Source organism: Rhinolophus sinicus, chromosome 7 (assembly GCF_057876585.1).
Source record: "Rhinolophus sinicus isolate RSI-liver-muscle chromosome 7, RSI-T2T, whole genome shotgun sequence".
Classification (NCBI taxonomy): Eukaryota; Metazoa; Chordata; class Mammalia; order Chiroptera; family Rhinolophidae; genus Rhinolophus; species Rhinolophus sinicus.
The window spans coordinates 1,419,627-1,436,241 of record NC_142507.1 but is presented as its reverse complement, the minus strand read 5'-3'; the positions used below and the strand labels follow the sequence as shown (position 1 = coordinate 1,436,241).

The 16,615-nt window shown below is 38.0% G+C and overlaps 1 protein-coding gene across 1 annotated transcript in view; it reads left to right on the top strand.

Annotated features, from left to right (window-relative positions):
* The window catches only part of CNBD1 (cyclic nucleotide binding domain containing 1), a 143,001-nt gene that overhangs the window by 87,577 nt on the left and 38,809 nt on the right, over positions 1–16,615 (top strand). Inside the window, exon 6 of the mRNA XM_074319101.2 lies at positions 2,884–3,056. Within this exon, the coding sequence (XP_074175202.2) occupies positions 2,884–3,056 (173 nt within the window). The remainder of the gene's footprint in view (positions 1–2,883; positions 3,057–16,615) is intronic.

Sequence of the window (16,615 nt, the reverse complement as noted above, 5' to 3'; positions counted from 1 at the left end):
TATATATACACCTATATTACACTGCACACACACTCCTATGTGTGTATGTGTTGTGGGTTGGCATGTTTGTGTGTATCCTTCAGATGTTGAAATTTATTTGAAAACCTCCAGAAGTTAATGTACTTTGTAACTTTTGACGTTACTTAATTATTTTGAACCTTACTTTCTTCCCTTGAAAAATAGACTAATGATAGATGACACTCGTGATTATTAAAAGAATCCGTGTCAGAGCACCTGGCGCAGTGCATGGCAAGCAATTGATGCTCAGTCTGTGATAATTGTTCTCCTTGGCAAGTGTAGCACATTTGGGGAAGGAACAGCTGTGTTTCCATTTTTGGAAATCTGTAGAAAGGTTTTTCCTTTATGAGCCATTTTTTTTCTTGTTTAGGTATATTCTACCAACCCAGTTATTAAAATATAAGACATTAATCTTATGGAGAAAACCTAGGCAAGGGTATCGTTGCCATTCTAATCAAGCATTATTATTTTGCTCAATAATTAACACTGTCCTTTTTGATGAGCTTTATTTAAATTACTCTCCGTTTTCTTAGGAACAACTATACAACTAAATCCCTTTCTATACTTGTTTTTGTTGTAAATATTTATACCACAAACATGTATTGAAAGGTACACATATATTGCTTATTTTTTAACATTTTAAACTAACATATATCACTTTGACATGGGCTTTCTTTCCACTTAAAATGGAAACGTATCTGTCTATGTCACACATATAGTCTTACTTTTTACCAAATTCAAACCATGTATTACTACCAACTATATTTTGAGAGAAAGAGAAGGAGGGGAGGGATAGAGAGAGAAGGAGAGAGAGAATGCAATGTGACATGGACTTCCAAAGGCTAGCCTAGCAAGGGAGCCGCCGTGGGTTGCATTTACTGCTCCTGGGTCCCTGAGCGAGGGCAGGATGTTAAATTTTTCGGTGCCCTCAGTTTGCACGGTTATAATAAGGGGAGCATCATAGTACCTGACTCATAGGATTGCTAAGAGGACAAAAAAGGTTAATACATGCAGTGTGTTTGGAAGAGTGTCTGGCTCAAGGCATAGAAAGAGGTAAAAAACGTTTGCTGTCATGTGGTAGTTGCTCATTTTTTTCCTACAGTTTCCCCCACAGTGTTTGCATCACATTTCATTCTGTTGAGATCACCACAGCATGAGGACATTTCACCCCTGAACCCTTCAGTGTTTACCTACATTCAGTATTTGTTTCTGGTCCTTTATTTTTTTAAGGTAAAATTTACATAGAGTAATGTGCATATTTGTACCTTAAGTGCATTGCTTGATGAGTTTTGACAAATACTGTAACACAAACTCTTAACAAGATGTAGCTCTTCACTGTCACCTCAGAAATTTCTCTCCATGCTTCTTCCAGTCGCTCTGTGGCCCACCTGCCAGAGGCAACTGCTTTTCTGTTATTTTTTTCTTTTTTCCTTTTTCCAGTAAAAGTCAGTTTTGTGCCAACCATTTAGAACGTTATAATGAAATCAAACAATGTATACTTTTGTGAAAGCCTTCTTTCAATCAACGTGACATTTCTGAGATTCATTCATGTCACATGAATCTATGGCTCATTCATTTTCGTGGCTGAGTAGTATTCCATTTTATGCACACACCAGAAACGTTACACATTTTCTTCCCTGTGGACACCTGAGCTGCGTCCAGCTTTTAGCTATTATGACAGAGCTGCTACGTAGTGACCTTCTAGCACGTTCTTGTAATTGGCCAGAATCCTTACTACTCTCACAAAAGGTTATCTTTTGCCTTTACCATGTGCTGACTGCAATGTAGTTCTCATACAGCCTCCCTGATCGCTATTAAAAAGCAGTATTTCTGACGTGGCCTTGCTGCACACATTCAGTGTCTAATAAGAAGTGATACGGTGCTGTCCAGAAAGGAATCTGGTTTAAACTCAGCGCAACCGCTGCTTTGGAGAAGGCTGAAGACGCTCTCCTGTGGTCACCGAGCACAGACAGTGACCAAGAGAACCCACTGACGTGCACTACGTTTAGAACAAGCAAAGAGGGCAAGCAGTTGGCATCACTCAGGCATAAGAAGACACACAGTTGTCCCTGAACATCAATTTGTAAAGCTTCGATAGCAGGTTAATAGGGAGAGTGTAAGAAAAGATCTCCTCACACCCTGGACTCCCGTGCTCCAATCCTGTAAAGAATTGAGAAGTAGAGAGAGCGCATCCGGTTCCCATGCCTACCTCTGAAAGGACAGGCTTCAGACGAATGGGAGCTGTTTTAAGCTGAACTCAAAATGCTGCTAAGTGCACAAGCCTGCCCGACCTACAGGCACATGGCCGAACTTGAGCAATTGGTATCACGGGACAGACTGCGGAGCGTTGCGATGTGTAGTCGGCGAGATGCTGGAACAAACGGGTGGATGTGTCCACACTCTGCTTCACGAAGTGCTGAGCAGTCGTCAGCGTCTCCGGAGCAAAGAGGAATGAAAGTCAGCAGCAGGTGTATATATATTGTTGCTAAGGTAAAACAGGCATTTCTGAGGAGAAGATACACATTTTAAAAAGTTCAACGACTTCTCTGGCCCTGTTTTCATGGTACTGTCAGAAATCTATACTGCGATATGTTACCATGGTCCTGGAATCTGTCAGTTCCCCAAGGGCACCGATTCTGCAGTACTGTCAGAAAAGAACTCCACAAATGTGGAGGCATGTCTTAGTTCTTGCTGTTTGAGTAAATTATTCCTGAATGCCTAAGTGCTACCTAAGCCATTGTCACTGTCTAAAGTGCGAAGAATCTGCCAAAAGCACAGCACGTGGGGAGTGTGTGCTGCTCGTGTGTCTCTCAGAGGCCGGTGCATAAAGCCTGCAGCACATCTCTTGGTTTTGTTCTGTTTCAGTGGTTGCAAATGACGGGCTTTATGTGCTGCTGCAAGGCCTCGCTCGGCCTCGAACACAGATGCACACAGATCTGATTGAGGAGAATGAGTCCGCAGCCGCCTTCAAACCTCAGAATTTCCACAGCTTCGTTTTCTGTGACGACTTAGAAAACGCTGCACTTGCTGAGATGTACGTGCCCCCATGTGACGCACAGGTAAGAAATGAGGGTGTGCTTTTTCCATACGCAACAAGGTATCACTAGTGGAGAATTTTCTCTCTTTCAGATACTTAAATCCAAATATCTTCAGTGAGTCCTGAAATATTTAAGATAATATGTGTTTTAAAAGTAAACATTATAGTGTTAATATTGAACTTGAAGTTTGTTGAAACAATTTAACGAGGGGAGGGTGCCTCCTCCAGCAACGTGCTGCCCACTGGCAAGGGGTGGGTATACATTTGGGAATGGACACAGGCCTGTGTGGCTGAATCACTGAACGGGATAAGGGACAGGGGACAGGTGCCTTGAAGGGCTGGGAGGACAACGGACAGATCGTGAAAGGCCTTTTCAACCAAAGTAGCATGTGTGCTTAGCGTGCTAATCTCAAGGGCAATGCCGAGGTTATCAAGGGGTCGATTTCATTACATCAGGAAGTCTTACTTGAAGCAACTCCTTTACTTGTAGGTAATACTATCTCAAGACTACCAGGTGATCAAAAAACAAAAGTTCAGCATCTTTCTGGATCTCTGGGTGCTCCAGACGGGGTCAGGCCTGCTCTGCCTAGAACCGTGACTGAAAAAGCCAGGTGTAGATTCCAGGTGTCGAGATGGTCCCTGCAGAAAACCAGTTAACACCCCATTAGTTAGCGCTGTAGAAGCACAGCAGACCCCGAGCAGCCCAACTGCTGCAACATGGCCTAGGCCTGTGGTGGGCTGTGCCATCCCGTCCAGGTGGCTCAGTGCTCTCTGATGGCTGCGCCATGACAAGGTCACCTGAGGACACGTCTCGGAACGCGTCCCCGTCCTTAGGCAGCACATGACTGTCGCTTCAAATCAGGAAGTGTGATGCCTCCAGCGTTTGGGTTCGTCAAGATTATTTTGGCTGTGCAGGGTCTTCTATGGTTCTGTATGATTTTGTAATTGTTTTTCTACTCCTGTGAAGAATGCCACTGAGCTTTTGATAGGCATTGCATCGAGTCTGTAACATCACTTTTGGTGGTATGGACATGAAAATGTTTTTCCTATGAATTAAATTTTATTTTTTTTATTGAGATACAATTGACATAATACTGTGTGAAGTGTAACTCCTTTGCTACAATGTTTGGATATATCTGAATGAATATTTACATCCACTGACTGTGACATTCGAGTTTACCCCACGAGCTCAAAAAAACTTTTCCCTCTACTGTGGAGTTCGAGTGTATAGGCATAAAATAGTCAAACTATCAACTTTTTATTTTTTGTGGATTTTTGACACGTTTTGAAAAAACTAACTTGAAATCAGTTAATGTGTACAATGTTGTATAACATGTTTATTGATACATTTATGTATTGCAATATGATTGCCACATAGCGTTAGTAGCTAACACCTGTGTCGTATCACATATTATCATCTCACTTTTTTTTGTGGTAAGAACAATTAAGATTTAGTCTCTAGCAACTTCAAAGTTTATAATAGAGCACTGTTGAGTATAATCCCTATGCTGTGCAGTAGATCTCCAGGGACATTGAGCTACGAATTGTGAGTTTGTTCCCTTAAACAACATCTCCCATTCCTCCACCCCCCGCCCCTGGTAGCCACCATTGGACTGTTGTTTTTTACCAGTTTGGCTTTTTCAAATTATCCACATAAGTGAGGTCATGCAATATTTCTCTTTCTCTGTCTGACTTGGTTCACTCAGCGTAATATCCTCGGGGTCCATCCATGTTGTCGCAAATGGCAGGATTTCCCTCTTTCTCGTGGCTGAATAATATTCCATTGTGTGTATATGTATGCCATTTCTTCTTTCTTCATCCATCCACTGACGGACACCTAAGTTGTTCCACATCTTGGTTATTGTGAATAACGCTGCAGAAAATGGCAGTGCAGATATCTATTTCCTTTGGAAATAAACTCAGAAGTGGGGTTTCTGGATCATATGGTAGATCTATTTTTAATTTTGGGGAGAATTCTGAATTGCCTTCCATAGTGGCTGAACCAGCTGACATTCCTACCAACAGTGTATAAGCGTTCCCTTTTCTCTACATCCTCACCAACACTTACTCCTTCTTGTCTGATAAGAGCCGTTCTAACAGGTATGAAGTAATTTGTCGCTGTGGCTTTGATTTGAATTTCTCTGATGATTAGTGATGTTGAGCATCTTCTCATGTGCCTGTTGGTCATTTAGATGTCTTCTTTGGAAACGTGTCTCTTTAGTTATTTTGCCCATCTTTTAATTGGATTGTTTTTGTTGTTGTTCTTATTGAGTTTTATGAGTTCTTTATATATTTTGCATATTAATCTCTTATCTGACATATGGTTTGCAAATATTTTCTTCCATTATACAGATTGCCTTTTCATTTGTTGATTGTTTCTTTTGCTGTGAAAACTGGAACTTTACTGAATTCATTTGTTATTTTGATTATTATGTGTGTCCTTAAATCTAAAACGAATCTCTTATATACAGCATATCGCAGGCTCGCTCTCTCTTTTTTTTTTTTTTAACCCATTCAGTCTCACTGTATCTTTTTATTTCAGGAGTTTAATCTATTTACATTTAAAGTAATTATTGATAAATAAAGACTTAACTATTTCCATTTTGTTACTTTTTTTCTGTCTCCTCTGAAGTTGTTTTGTTCTCTGGTTGTCTTCATTATTTTATTTTATTTTTTGATTTTTTTTTCGGTAGTGATTTGCTTTGATTCTTTTCCTTTTGTGTATATTGTAGGTTTTCCTTTGTGGTCACCTCAAGGCTTACATAAGATATCTCGTAGTTATAGCTATTTAAGTTCATGACAACTTAACTTCAATTATATACAAAAACTCTACATTTTCACTCTCCTCTCATTTGAGTACTTATAATCAGCGATTACTCCTTTTTATATTGTATATCTATTAATGATTTTTTGTGATTATAGTTATTCTTAATATTATTTTCTTTTAACTTTACATTAGGGTTTGAAGAACTTTGTATGCCACCATTACAGTGTATGTATCTGAATACATGTTTACCTTTAACAATAAGAGTTATGCTTTCTTGTTGCTATTTAGCCTGTTTTTGTTTCAATTTGAAGAAATCCTTTTAGCAGATCTAGTGGTGATGAACTCCCTCAGTGTTTGTTTGTTTGTTTGGGAAAGCCTTTGATCTCTCTCTCTCTGTTTTTTTTTTTTTTTTTTTTTTCCATTTTTAAGGACTAGTTTTGCCAGGTATAGTATTCTTTATTGGTAGCTTTTCTTTCAGTAATTTGAATAAATTATTCTACTCTCTCCTGGAATATTTCTGCTGAGAAATCCACTTATAATCTTATGGGGGTTCCCTTTATTGTGACAAATTGCTTTTGTCTTACTGCTTTCAAAATTCTGTCTTTGAGTTTTGATAATTTAATTAGAATGTGCCTTGATTTAGACCTCTGTACATTTCACCTGTTTGGATTCTGTGGGCTTCTTGAATGTCCATGTTTATTTTGTTCCCCAGACTTGGGCAGGTTGGGGAGATTATTCCTTTAAGTAAGCTTTCTGCCCCTTTCTCGCTCCCTCCTCCAGGAGGCACGTGTGTGCATTGGTGGTGCTGGGTCCAGGGTGCGCGTGCACTGGCCCTCAGGCACCTCAGCAGGGCCTGCTCTGCCGGGCATGCAGTGGCTCCAGCTCCAGAAGGCACAGCGGCAGGGGCTCTGTCATCTCTGCACTGGGCTCCACGCTGGCCAAGACTGTGGCAGGCCTCCGGGTTCTCGGTGCAGCAAGAGCTGCTGGGCTCACTCTGCTCTTCGTTAGCCCAGGCGGAAGTCACAATGCAGAAGACTCCTCATGTCCCTGGACTGTGCCAGCCCAGGTAATGGATGGCACAGCTCAAGTGCTTCCTTCCTTTTCCTAATGGCCATTCTCAGGTTTTGTGCTCTCCTGAGATGCTGCAGTTTCTTAATTGAAGTCCAGCACTCTCCAACAGCGATTTTGTTTATTATTGTTAAATCATTGTTTTGTGGGTGATGAGGGCTGAGTGGGACCTCTTAGTTCTCCATCTTACTGACGTCTGTTGTGATTTACTATCTTGGCTAAGGTGGAGGAGGGTAGGGAGAAGACCACCTGGTCTTTACTGATGTCATAGCTCCTACCACAAAAACCAAGAAACAATGTGGGGGAATCTCCCAAGCATATATTCAAACTATACATTCAGAGTCCATGCACGTTGTTATGAGTTGCATGTAATGACTCAGTGGAACCACTGTGAAGCAGACTTGGGCCAAAACTGTGTTTCTTGTGCATTTTCCATGTTTCCTCACTGTAACAGGGACATAAAGCCAGTTTATGCACGCAGGGTTTAAAGCCACTAGTCCCAGTTTCACGGTTCAGTAGAATACTTGCCAGGGTTGTGAATCAACCTTATCTGGAGCTGTGCTCTCCTTATAATTAAATACTGGGCCAAGTCCTCAGTTTTTTTCTGTCTTGCAACTGTGGAAGAGGAGAATTTTTTCATGTGTTGCCGTGGAAACCATGGATTACATACCTCACCTTAAGCTGATGATTGATTTTCCTCAGCCGTTCATTCTTTCTCCAGTGTATTGACATCCCCCGGCAACAGTCATTCTCTTCCATGGTGCTTATAATTCTCACCCCCACATCTCCAAAGTCTGAGATACTGTAGCTTTAAGTGCATTCTCTTCTGCCAACGCCCCATCGCTGTTCAACACCATTACAAGTTTTATCAGTTGTACCGCGACCCTTGTCTGACGCTGAGTCCTGCAGTGAAGGGTTTCTGTTGCGAGCTGGCTGGCAGGCAGTTCCCAGCTCCAAAGTTCTATTTTTTGTACTTCCGATAGAATATTGTGAAAAAAGGGTAGAAATAAAGGCCGACAGTTTTGTTAACTGTCAGCAACTCTAGAGCTGTTGCTCTCACTGCAGTCTGCTGAAGGACAGGTGTGTGGCTGTTTACTGAAGTTATTTCAGATTACCGTACATTTAAATTATGCTTACTGACACGGTCCCCTACAGAAAATGTCAGTTACGTTTATAAAATATGGGGCACTTTGCCTGATTTTAGTAACTGACCTTTCTGTGTATTTATTTAGTGGGACTTTTGCAAATAAAAATATTACTACTCCCAACCACTTGTGCTTAGAAGAGTATTTGTAGTTTTTCACAAATAATCAAAGATATATATATGTGTGTGTGTGTGTATATATATGTATATATATACACACACACATATATATATATATTTTTGTTGTTGTTGTTGTTGTTGTTGTCTTTTTCCCCATTATTTCCTTTTTTATTGCGTCAGAGAACCAAACTACACAGAGGGAAAAAAGTCATAACATCTTCACTCTTCAGTTTTACCCTCTAACAGTTTCATTAACATGTTGGCATCCTCTGAGCATAGTGAACATAAGGTGAAAAACGCACTGTCTAGGATCAAAATTATTTTTCAGGACTATAGTCCAGAGTAAGAGCTGTCAGGTTACACACACCCGCTGTACTTACTCCTACTACAGATGGAAACTGGACTAAACACAACAGCACACTACAGACACGGAAAGAGGTTTTGTTTTTGCTTTTCTTGATATTGGTTTATTTTTATTTTTTAATTAAAATGTATTGGGGTGACACTGGTTAGTAAAATCACATAGGTTTCAGGTGCACAATTCTGTAATACGTCATCTATATATCACATTGTGTGTTCACCACCCAGAGTCAGTTCTCCTTCCATCACCATATATTTGATCCCATTTACCCTCATCTACCACCCCTCTCCCCCCTTACCCTCTGGTAACCACTAAACTGTTGTCTGTGTCTGTGAGTTTTTGTTTCTTTATTTGTTTGTCTTGTTCTTTTGTTGTTTTCAGTTTTATATCCCATATATGAGTAAAGTCATATGGTTCTCAACTTTTTCTGTCTGACTTAAAAAAAAAAAGATATTGGTTTATACATTAAAGCAAAAGCTTTTTTATTATAGTGCAGACATATGTCATAAGAGCAGTAGTGTAGCATAGCTTTCTGAGATCAGTTTCTTAAAACAAACTTCCCTTGTTTGGCCACTTACCAACTGCTATAGTGGACAGCTTACTTAGGACTTAATTGCTTCATCTAAAAAATGGGAATAATAAAAGTATCTACCTCAGGAAATTACGTGAAGATTACATGAGAAAATGCAACCCTGTTTCTGGCGCAGGATATGGGTTTAATAAATAATAGTGTATTATTATTATTATTATTGCTATTATTAGTATTGTAATTGAATCAAATTAAGAAAAAATATTAAGCATATTGCTACATACTGTAGGATAATTCACTTTTCCCCAATTTTTACATGGCTGCTAGTCTGGACTCAATCAGGACCTTACTGCAAGACCTGAAAATACTTGCACCAAATCAAATCTTACTAGGAAGGCCATTTCCCAGATATGACACATGCAGTTGGTCTTCCTCAGTAATGAACTTACTCAGGAGGTCAGGAAGTATTTCATTTTCTTTTTCACTTGAGAATTGTTGCCTCTTGAGTACACACTGAGGTGCCACAGCCATGGAAGGAGACACTTATATACTATATGGAGACACTGTGTTTTCTTCTCCTTTTTCTTGCCTCCGAATCATGGCACAGCTCTTTCTTTCTCTGACCCCATATCTACTGATCAGGTACATAGACTGTCCCACTTCACTAGTTAATTCATTAGAATCTATGTTCTCATTCATTGGTTAGGTTGTAAGGAAGCTTAGTCAGATTCCAATGGGAATATCTGGCTAATCTGTGATCTTGAGATTCACCTTTGGATCTTGCTTCCCGTGGTTATGTGTGTAACCATTACTGCTATGTGTAATAATGTGTGCTTTCTGTCCACAATTTAGTTTTGCTGTAGCTATCTAGCCTTATCACAATCTGCAAAATTTTACTTCATTACCTACCAAATCGAAGTATGTATGTCTCTATCTTATAAGCACTTATATGCTCAACAGAACTTATAGGACACCCATATGCATCCATATCAAGAAGGGACTATACTCTAGTTAAAGAGAGAAGGTGAAGAACAGGGGAAATAATCACTTCAACTTGAAATAATAGCGGCAACAACCGTAAAAGCACAGAACTCGGTAGGCGGCACTGCCTGCCTGAGTCCTGGCTCTGCTGGGTACGGCCATGTGACGTAGGGCATGTTCCTCTGTGTTTCGGATGTTCTGTTTCTTCACTAGTAAGACTGGGTTAGTGGTAGTAGTAACACTAATAATACGTGCCTCAGAGTGCTGTTCTGAGGATTAAATAGGATGATTCATGAAAGAGCTTAGCACCAAATAAGGACTCGGAAATGTTCTTCTTTGATTATTGTAATTAGTAATAGATAGGAGTTAACAAATCCACTTTGTAAGCAATCATTAATATTTGAGCGTAAAGGAAAGAGTAGTGCATTTGGAAGGGTGCAGATAAGGAAGACAGATGGAAAAGATTAGGTTTTAAATGGATGACTGAGCAGAGAAGGGAAGGCATTCTCTCCGGTTATAAATGGCTGCGAGGAAAACTGAGCCAGAATTCACAGAATATTTTTGGTGTCAATGAATAAACTATATGACTAGAATAATAAATTCTTCTAAGGTGATAATTTGGAGACAGGACTAGAAAAATAGGTAGGAGAGTAGAGGATCTTGAATTTGAGGCTTAAGGAGTTTGTACTTATTTGGACACTACTTGAAATCATGGACATTGAGTTATACCCACAACAGCATTTAACACAACAATTTATATGTGGCATAGTTTTGAAAGAATAACAATGGAAGCATCTAGCATGTGCCTAGTACATGAAGAAGGAGAATAATTACGTGATTACTGCTGTGGTCCAGGAGTAACATTATAAAGGCATTAAATACACACTGATTGCATTCTTAGTTTGGGCCTGTATAAATCAAGTGGTTAAAGTAATATGATACTAGGACCAGTGCATAAAAGAAATAGAATGATATTTATTTTTAATCATCTTGAGAACTATAATTAGACCATTTATACTCACGTTAAAACAGGTAAAGACAGTGGTCCTACCTCCCATTGTAATTCTAATTGGGTAACCAGAAATAATAAGCACATGTGCTTAGTTTAATTTCTTGCTACATAAAGTTACTTGGTGATATTTAGATTCCCTCAGGTGTTTTATGGGAATAAACCCTCTCTGAGAGATCTTCTTTATTGGCTTGTATTAATTGCTGTCAGTCAATAACTAGCTGTGTGAGTGAGGATGGGATGATGGTGGATGCGGGGTGGGCACTGGTAAAACCCACTTTCTGTCAGTATATATGAGTATGCATCCTTAATTTGGAATGAAAATATTTTGAGCAAGTTAATCACTCAACCGTTGAATCCCAATTTTTCAATCTCCCAACTGCAAAATATTTCTAATCTGTATTGTAAGCACAGATTGAATCTTCCTTAGCTGAGGGTAATTGAGTCATGAGGATTTTCTTCATACTGCCCAATACATTTCAGGTTTTATCAGACACTTGGAGAAAATTTGGGGGGACTCCAGAGGCATTGATAAATGGTTGTTCTCACTTGAGAAATAATCCATCTTTTTCATAAGGCAATTGAATAGCAATTTCTCTGTAGATTAGGAGTAAAACTCAACCAATCATTTCAAATGGGAATTTATTTCAGTTAACTTTAAGTTCTGGGCCAAGCAGAATGTTGGGATATCCTGATGAGTAAAGCAAAGTCATGTTTGATAAGGAGAAAGAATTTATCTTTGAGGTATCAAATTCCTCTTACCCCAGATTTATGAGAATGGGTGCTGCTTGACTTTCTGGGTTTACTGTTCTCTAAGAACAATTGCTCTCACTGTTTTTCTTGCTTCTGTGAATCCAAACATTCCCCAAGGGGTCACTTCTAGCCCAGACTTCTGCCCATCTGCTCCTTCTCTTATCTCACTTATACACAGACTGTCTTGATGGCTCTCTCTAGCAAGCTTAAATGTTGGTCTCCATGGAGACCTATCCCAGCCCCCAAGGTGAAGGTGGCTTCCTTGATGTCAGGCAGTTTCTTTTATTCCTGTTGCCCAGTATAGTGTTCCAGGACGTTTTTAGGGGTTCAATAAGAATAAATTCAATTCAGTTGAACTTAATTAGACAGAGCCTTCAAAGTATCAAAGATAACTGTGAAATTAGTTTTGATTCAATTAAATTGCAAATAATAGAGGCTTTAATCCCCACTGATTTAAAGTTCCTTTTTATATACATTTGTTTTATCTTAATTGATATGTTTAAAATATACACAATTATTTTTTTAATGAAATATATATAAATATTATAATGGTCAAATGTTAAAAAGGTCACTCAGGCAATATTTCTGCTATAATAATGGATTTGGAACTTAACATTTAATTGTCTCTCCAGTCCTTTAAAAATTTACTAGAGATAACTCATGATTTATTTAAAATGTGAAGATATTTCCTATCATTACTACATACGGTGGCTTTTTATTTTCATAGAGAGTTCAAGTGTAGAGTGTAACTTAAAATAAATATTACGTCATAGCAAATTTCCTACTATTTAAAAATAAATTCAAGGAAGAGTAGACTTGATACTGTCCAAACCTAGAAATAAGTTTAAACAAAGAGGTAAAGACTTGTATATTGAAAATTACAAGACACTAATGAAAGAAATTGAAGAAAATACAAATAAATGGAGAGATATTCCATGCTCATGGATCATAAGAATCAATATTGTTAAAACATCCATATACTCTAAAGCAATCTACAGATTCAATGCAATCCCTACCGAAATTCCAATGGCATTTTTCAAAGAAATAGAATAAATAACTCTAAAATTTATGTGGAGCCACAACTTCCACCTCCAAATAGCCAAAACAATGTTGAGAATGAAGAACAAAGCTGGAGGTATCACTCTCCCTGATTTCAAACTGTACTACAAAGATAGAGCAACTGTATGGTACTGGCATAAAAATAGATACATCGATCAGTGGAACAGAATAGAAAGTCCAGAAATAAACCCACGTATATGGTCAATTAATTTATGACAAAAAAGCCAAGAAAGAACATGCAATGGAGAAATGACAGTGTCTTCAATAAATGGTGTTGGGAAAACGACAACCACATGCACAAGAATGAAGCTGGCCCACTGTCTTATATCATACACAAAAATTAACTCAAATGGATTGAAGACTTGAAACCATAAAACTCATAGAACAAAATATAGGTGGTAAGCTCCTTGATATTTTTTTGAATCTGACACCAAAATCTGTTATAAAAAAGATAAGAGATGACAAGTGTTGAAAAGGATGTGGAGACAAGGGGACCCTCGTGCACTGTTGGTGGGATGTAAATTGGTACAACCACTATGGAAAACAGTGTGGAGGTTCCTCAAAAACTTAAAAATAGAACTGCCATGTGACCCAGCAATTCCACTTCTGGGTATTTATCTGAAGAAATCCAAAACACTAACTTGAAAAGATATATGTACCCCCATGTTCATTGCAGCATTATTTACAATAGCTAAGATATGGAAGCAACCTAAGTGCCCATCGACAGACAAATGTATAAAGAAGGTGTGGCTAATATATACAATGGAATATTATTCAGCCATAAAGGAATGAAATATTGCCACTTGTGACAAAACTATGCTAAGTGAAATAAGCCAGACAGAGAAAGACAAATACCGTATGATCTCTCTTATATGTGGAATCTAAAAATCCCAAGGCTCATACTCGTAGATACAGAGGACAGATTGGTGGTTGCCAGAGGTGGGAGGTGGGGAGGTAGGAGAAGTTTAAAAAATTATAAGATGTTCTTACAGATGTTTTATTATAAAAGCAGTAAAGAAGAGATGTTTATTGAAGTATGTTGTCCGTTTGACAATGCTTTTTAAATAACATCATAAAATAAAAGGACACATAAGCATTAACTCAGATATATCTCATTTCAAAAAACATGTACTTAATAGAATCAAAGCTTTCAATTAATTTGTTTTATATTTCCCCCATCATTTTTTTTTTTTTTTTAAGGCTGCTTCTCATTTGACTACTTTATTTGGAAGGCACCAAAATATATTCAAGTATGCTATTGTTTTTCTCAACTTTTTAAATAGGAGCTAAGGAGCTTAAAGGATACACAATTTTACATTTATATAGGATTTAAAGTAGGTGTTAATAGTGTAACACATTCTGAGGTAGAGAAGTAAGCGCAGCTTCTGGTTTGTGAATGTTTACATGTCTGCTGTGAAATGACTGTTTCATTCTGTGTTCACTTTACTCTCCTGCCTTCGTCTGTTTGCTTATTATTTTATAAGGTCTTTGAGTATAGTAGTGATTTAACTTTTCTTTAACCTTTGTTACCTGTGTGGCAAATATAATCTTCCAGCATGTTATATGGCCTGTGCTTTTACTTGATGGGTCCTTTGTCAGTATACACATGTCCGTGTTCAGGTAGTCAGATGTCCTGGCCTCACCTTAAAGACCTCAGTACCTCTTACCATGATTTTATAAAGATACATTTAAAAAAAATTCAGTCCATACCTTTATTGATTTTACTTTTACATTTAGAGCTTTTGAAAACCTGAAATATTATTTTTCAGAGGGTTTACAAAGTAACTGCAGTTTTTCAAGTGGGAGTCCATGTTGACTTAATGCTACCACTAAATTTCTAAATAATTTTAATTTCTGTTTTTGACTTTTTCTTTGAATTATAAATTACTTCTTAAAAGTGTTTTTAAATCCTAGTTGCATCATTATATTCTTTGCTGCTACTATTACACATTGTTTTGTCTGCTTGACTTGTCAATTCTGAAAATTTTCTATTAAAATTATCCAAATGACATTATGAGTTAATGAAACTGTACTCATAGTTTTAAGGTTTTCTTTTTTTCCCCTTACATTATATTTTCTTAAATTTAACATTTTAAATATTTTCTTTCAATATTCCATTTAAAATATTTTATTTTTGGAACATTTACTATGTATATTTATTTTGATAATGTTTACTTTCCCATTAGTAGTATTTATGATGATAAATCATTATTGAGTACTTACAATATGCCCGGTGTTTATTTAAAACTTATGATAGGGGTTAAGTAATTAAATATTTTGAAGATATTAATAAAACAACTTTGAAGTAGGCATCGTTATTTTTATTCTGTTTTATAGTAGAAGAAGCCAAGGTAATAAAAAAATCCAATAAATTCCTCAGAAATATACAGCTCAAAAATTGTGGAGTTTGGACTCAAACCTAGACAGTCTGGTTTTGAAGTCTGTGCATTTCACTGTGTATAACCTGTCCTAATAATCACATTTTCATCTTTGTCACTTCTCCTCTTCCTCCTTTGAGGAGTCTCAAAATTTATATCCAATATCTCCTAGATATCTGTGTCTCCTACTTTTTTACTCATGGTTTATATTTCTTAACGATTTTGCTGTTTTGTGTTGTAAAAGATTTTTCTATTTAACTTCCAGGTTACAAAATCAGTGTCTAGAATTGTCCGTTTTTTTCAGTTCCTTTACGAAATTTGCTAAATTTGAAAACTCATGTTCCCTTTATTTTTGAGTCTAGAAACTCCTTGACTTGTATCATCGTATCTGCTTAAGAAACTTTATGACTCTTTTAAGGCTTTACTTTTGTGTAGAGCAGTTTTAGGTTCTCAGCAAAAGTGGGAAGAAGGTACCCCCGCCCCCACATGCACAGCGCCACTTAGCAACACCCCCAAAGTAGCAGTACATTTGCTGCTGCTGACAAAGCTACATGGACGCTGCGTCATCACCCAGAGTCTATACTTTCAGCTACAGTTTTCCCAGGCTCTTGCTCATTCTGTCTCACAGGGCAATTCACATCTGCGTGCTGAGGGCATTGACATAGTTTGTCCATTCCAGGTCCTTCAAGCAGCTGTGGCATTACAGATTGTCACCCCCAGACTTCTGGGATAGATATTAGAAAAGCAGGTTCCCGCCTTCCACGAGTCTGTAATTTGTTCCCATCCCACCCAAACTGTTAGCAATAAATACCCACTGACACCTCAATGCCACCGCCATGCAAACACCCACGCCATCTCATGTTTTCAAGATTGTGCTTTTATTTTTGTAAAAATTCATTTTCTCCTTAGAGAATTAAGCAGGAGAAGGCGTTCCAGCTGCCATTAGCCCCCAGGCATATATTTGGGAGAGAAAACCTCTCACCTGTAAGGATCACGCTTACAATTTGCAGTATTATACAAATATAATTTTCAGGTCAGGCAGGCCCATTTTTCTCCGGAAGGTTTCCAGAACCACTGCCTTATGATTGCAATTCCTTTATTTTTTTGCAATTACCTTGGAATTCTTCACTATTTCGATTTTTAATTTTTTTCTAACAGACACAAAATGGTGAAAGGATGAGAGTAAAAGTGCTGGTAAAGCCTTGCATTACTAATTTTTCCACTGCTCCTGGAATAAGCTTATTTATAGTTTTTCATTTCCTAAGTTATCATTTCTATGATCTTTCTCTCATTGTTCATATTGGGAATGGAAGCTTTTGGGTATTAGCAAAGTAGATAATGCCAATATCTGTCAGAATTTTTGACAGTAACATAACTTTGAGTATGGTCTG